The 4306-nt window shown below is 43.7% G+C and overlaps 1 protein-coding gene across 1 annotated transcript; it reads right to left on the bottom strand.

Moving 5' to 3' along the window:
* Positions 1-1431: 1431 nt before the first annotated feature.
* On the bottom strand, positions 1432-1821 carry COCVIDRAFT_115047 (hypothetical protein; the record flags this gene model as incomplete). The annotated part of the gene is made up of 1 exon (XM_014695111.1): positions 1432-1821. One exon carries the CDS (start codon positions 1819-1821, stop codon positions 1432-1434), a length of 390 nt encoding a protein of 129 aa, XP_014550597.1.
* Between the last annotated feature and the right edge of the window lie 2485 nt (positions 1822-4306).

Genomic DNA, 4306 nt, shown 5'->3' with positions numbered 1-4306 from the left:
ACACTGCTCATTTGTTAGTATCCTTGTTCTCTAGCACAAGGGGCAAAGCAAAAGCGATCCGCATAACCAGAAATATAACATCAAATTCAAAACCCAACGTCGAACAAAGGGCCATGATACCACAAGGGATTTAAATGCAACACTTGTGGAACTTGAAATACTTGCAGCATGACTCTACTATGCATTGGATGTTGCCACTGATTTCCCATTCAAACCTATACTCCGACTGTTTGTATTCCCGCCACTGTTGCTACCGATCTTGTCGTTGAGAGATCGGTGATGCCAGTTCGTCATCAAGAGTCAGAAGTGGCTCGCTCAATTTCTCCTATCTCGAAATCCAAGATTAAAGAGGAGTCCTGTGCGACTGAAGAGAGAGACGCACGAAAGCCATACACCGTCGCTTGAGGATGGCAGTAGATTGTGTGATGTTACTCGAGCCTTCTTCACGCATTCTACTTGGTATTCTAGAGGGAGTTACCGTGCCCGTATTCCCCGCTGAGGTCGCTCCCACTCTAAGTCGGGAAGAACCTCTCACGTCATGGCAAATTTGGAAAACTTTAGGCGTTTGACTGGGTACTTTGGCAAACTTCACTGTAACGACCACTGGTGTCACGTTGTGAAAGCTTCAGCTAGGGCCAGCTTCTATCCCCGCTGCCTCTCTTGCGGTCGGGGTCTTCTTGCCAGAATGGCTCGAATGAGTGAATGGGTAAAAAGCAAAATGTAGCAATGGAGTCTCTGACCAGAATGAGGTGGCTTATGTCGAAGAGTAGATCGCATGATGCACGTAGAATCTCTCACAAACGCAGAAAATTAAACCCACTAGTCCGCGTGCGAGTTGCACCACAGGCATGTACGGATAGAATGGTAATAAATAACCTTCTAGAGCAGTGCGGCCTCCATAAAGTCTAATATCTTTACTTGTAATGTGGAACGATTCACCAATTCTCAACCTAGGGCATGGAGCGCGCGTATGACTTTTCCGTGTTTCCTTGCATATTAAATTGCCTGGCAGCCAAGCTATGCCATAACTTAGACATGAGCTAGGCTGAGCAAAAGTATACCCACATCAATGTTACATTGTATCACTCAATATCTTGCTCAGAACGTGTGAAAAGCAGTGCCATACGATGACTAGTAATCATTCTTCAATTACAAGTCTTAACACATCAGCTTAGTGTTGCAGGCCTTGCAACTACAAAGGGTACATCTTTCGAACCTGTTACATAGAAGCAAAGGATTTATAGGATAACGATCAGTCTAAGTAGCAATCTCCTGTTCTATCTAGTAAGAAAAACTTAGAGTAGTGTCATGCAATACAGCTGTGGAGGTAGATTGGAGTAGCAAAGTAGATCACTTAGTGATGCAACATGTTGTAAGTTGAACTTAGGAGCAAAGAAGTCAGATAATATTGTTAGAAGTACGCTGTAGAGGCTAGGCAGCAAACTCGACTTCTCTCTTCTTCTTTGGAGCTCCGTTCCCGGAATCGCATACACCTTTGTTTCCACTACCAGGATTGCAGTACCAATGCCAGTTGTTATCTTCGTAATTGACTGTACCATAGTCATCCCAAAATCCACCAAGTTGGTTTGTGTGCTTGTATGGCAGCTGGTCGCAGTGACCTCCGGCAATAATCAGTGTGCCATGTACGGTATCACTGGCTTTTGAAAGGGCCTCTGCGGCGGTATTGCCCTTGCCAACCTGGCAGTACGGCGATGAGAATACCGCATTTCCGAGACCAGATCCATAGTTCATATTTTGGACGGCAAGAAACAGGGCATGGGTGCTGCTAGCAGCAGCGAGCGTTAGGATAGCTTCCAGCATCGCAATTTTCTAGTGCTTAAGTTAGCATTTCTCTTGTTCACATCTTCGCTATAGCTTACTGCCGCATTTCGATGTTCTGGGAAGATGGATAGAGGAGAGGACGTAGCGCGCGTTGACGATGTAAGGAATGAAGTGGAACCTGTCTCTGAATTTAAGAACCTTTGCTATATGATCGGCTTTTCACATGCTCCGCCAAAAATACTCACAAAAACGCCACGCTTAACTGATTCTGGAACGGAAGCAGTGGCTCTGCTTCAGAAACTGATAGCAAACGCTCTGAAGCTGGCAAGATCAACATGGACGGACTAGAGATACGAAGTATGGCCGTGGCTAATCTGCGAGGACTTTAGTTAGAATCCACTCCAATATCAACGTCTGACGTGTCCATAATTCATCCAGTAAGATAGTTAGGGGCTTCGGCATGGTCTTCAACAATACTGGAAGGTCTCCCGGGAGTACAATGGACGAGTGGATGGGGCGCAGTAAGTGAGGTGTTGTCTTCTGGCCAGAGTATAGGTACGCTGCGTAGCTTCTATTACATTGCCTCACTCTTATCCCCCGTCTAAGTTGAATAAGGAAACTATTGTCTATACTTTCTTCTTAGAGCCGATCCCGCTAAAGCGGCAGCGTCAAACACGGCAGACATGCGTCAAGACATAACACCTAACGGGCCTATTACCTACGCACCTCTTCCTACATACCTGATTTTACCTTTACCTCTCTCTTATCGCTTTGCTCCGGGCGTACATATGCGGGTCCACCGCCCACTTAATTATATTAAGCCTTACTCTCTATCGCTACGCTTCGACGGCATATCCACGGCCGTACCTATGATTCTATTCGTAAGCAAACTGTGGAGCTAATATAACAGTGCATAATCGTGTCGAACATACCTATTAGCTAGTTTCTTCTTATTCTTTATACATAGCCTGACATGGATAGTTACTATCACAGACTGTAACTAGTTTAGAGCGCACATCGCTAAGCTATTATCTCTTCTAGCAGAAGAGTCCAGCGATATCTTCTATCTGTTGGGACTAAGGGCCTGTTTACTTCCGCGGTTGCGTTCTGCGTTTTTATTGCTAGATTTAGGTTGCGCTTTGCCGAGCACGGTATCGTCTCCAAAGACCTAGCCCAAATCTAGTAACAAAAACGTAAAAGGCAAAACGCAACCGCGGAAGTAAACAGGCCCTAAGAAGTAAGTGTCTAACACGTAATTCTAGATTGCGCCTTAGCTAATTATAATCACACATCTGCTAGCACGGAAATCTAAATTTGCGCCTTAGCTGATTGTGATCACATATCTACTAGCACGCAAATCTAAATCTGTGTCACGATACTTTGGGCAGTAGAGGCCAGCCCTCAGGGACCCGTCGGATACCACTTAGGCCAGAGGCGCGACAGCCACAGAGATAGAGTATATAGCCCTACTAGAACCCTTAGGTATTCCCTAAGAATTCGTCTTAATCTCCTTATCTAATATATATTGTGCCTATCTGCGAAACACTATATAATTTGCGCCTTAGCTAGGTAGAATTATACATCTCCAAGCATAGAATGTTACATAGAGTTTAGGTGTGTGCTTCTCTGTTATAAGTAACAAGCAGGATTCACCTATTAACAAGAGACGAGAAAGCTAGAAGCTAAAGACCGTTCACGTTAGAAGGTAGTAATCATCGCTAGGTTAAGGGAGTTACATAATATACTATTGCTGTTACACGAGGTTTTGGTCTATATGTTACGACCAGCCTCAGAATGTGGAGGACATTTCGCCGTTAGATTTATTTAACGAGTAATCTATGAGAAGGCAGAACAACTGCAGGAAACGAAGACACTCATTTAGGACTAGTGTATTACGGATCTGCACGATGCTCAGTGATCAGTATGTCTTAGCACTACTGAGCAACTGAGCACTCTGCATATTAACCTGCAAGCTGCTCAGTGATCAGTATGCCTTGGCACTACTGAGCAACCGAGCATATTGCATGAAGCTCTAGTATATAGCAGCAGGTATTGAGCCCTTATAGCTCGATGTGTTTAACTTAAGTTCTGAGTACAAGTACAATACACAGAGTTATTCTACTTGCCTAAGTTACTGTCCTATTGCACACTGTCTCTCTATCTGCGAAAACTAANCAATAAGAAGCTTGACACCAGAAGNCTTATATTACTTCCACTCGAGCTATACTCTTAACACTATACTCCTCTTACTAGGTCCGCACTAAGGCTAGTAAGCTTTACGTTAGTGTTCCGTAAGGTTTCTCCAGTAAGATAGTAGAGTAGGGTACTCATAAGATAGATAATAATAAGTTTAATAATTTCTAATTTTGTCACGATACTTTAGAGAGTAGAGGCCAGTCCTTAGAGACCTATTAGATACTATTTAGGCCGGAGGCGCGACAGCTATAGAAATAGAGTATATCTTAATCTACTTATCTAATATATATTACGCTTATCTATTAAATATCTTATAATTTCAATTCTT

This window comes from Bipolaris victoriae (assembly GCF_000527765.1).
Source record: "Bipolaris victoriae FI3 unplaced genomic scaffold scaffold_178, whole genome shotgun sequence".
In the NCBI taxonomy this organism is placed as follows: domain Eukaryota; kingdom Fungi; phylum Ascomycota; class Dothideomycetes; order Pleosporales; family Pleosporaceae; genus Bipolaris; species Bipolaris victoriae.
Note: the sequence above shows the minus strand (reverse complement) of the source record. Positions and strands in the feature narration are given on the sequence as shown.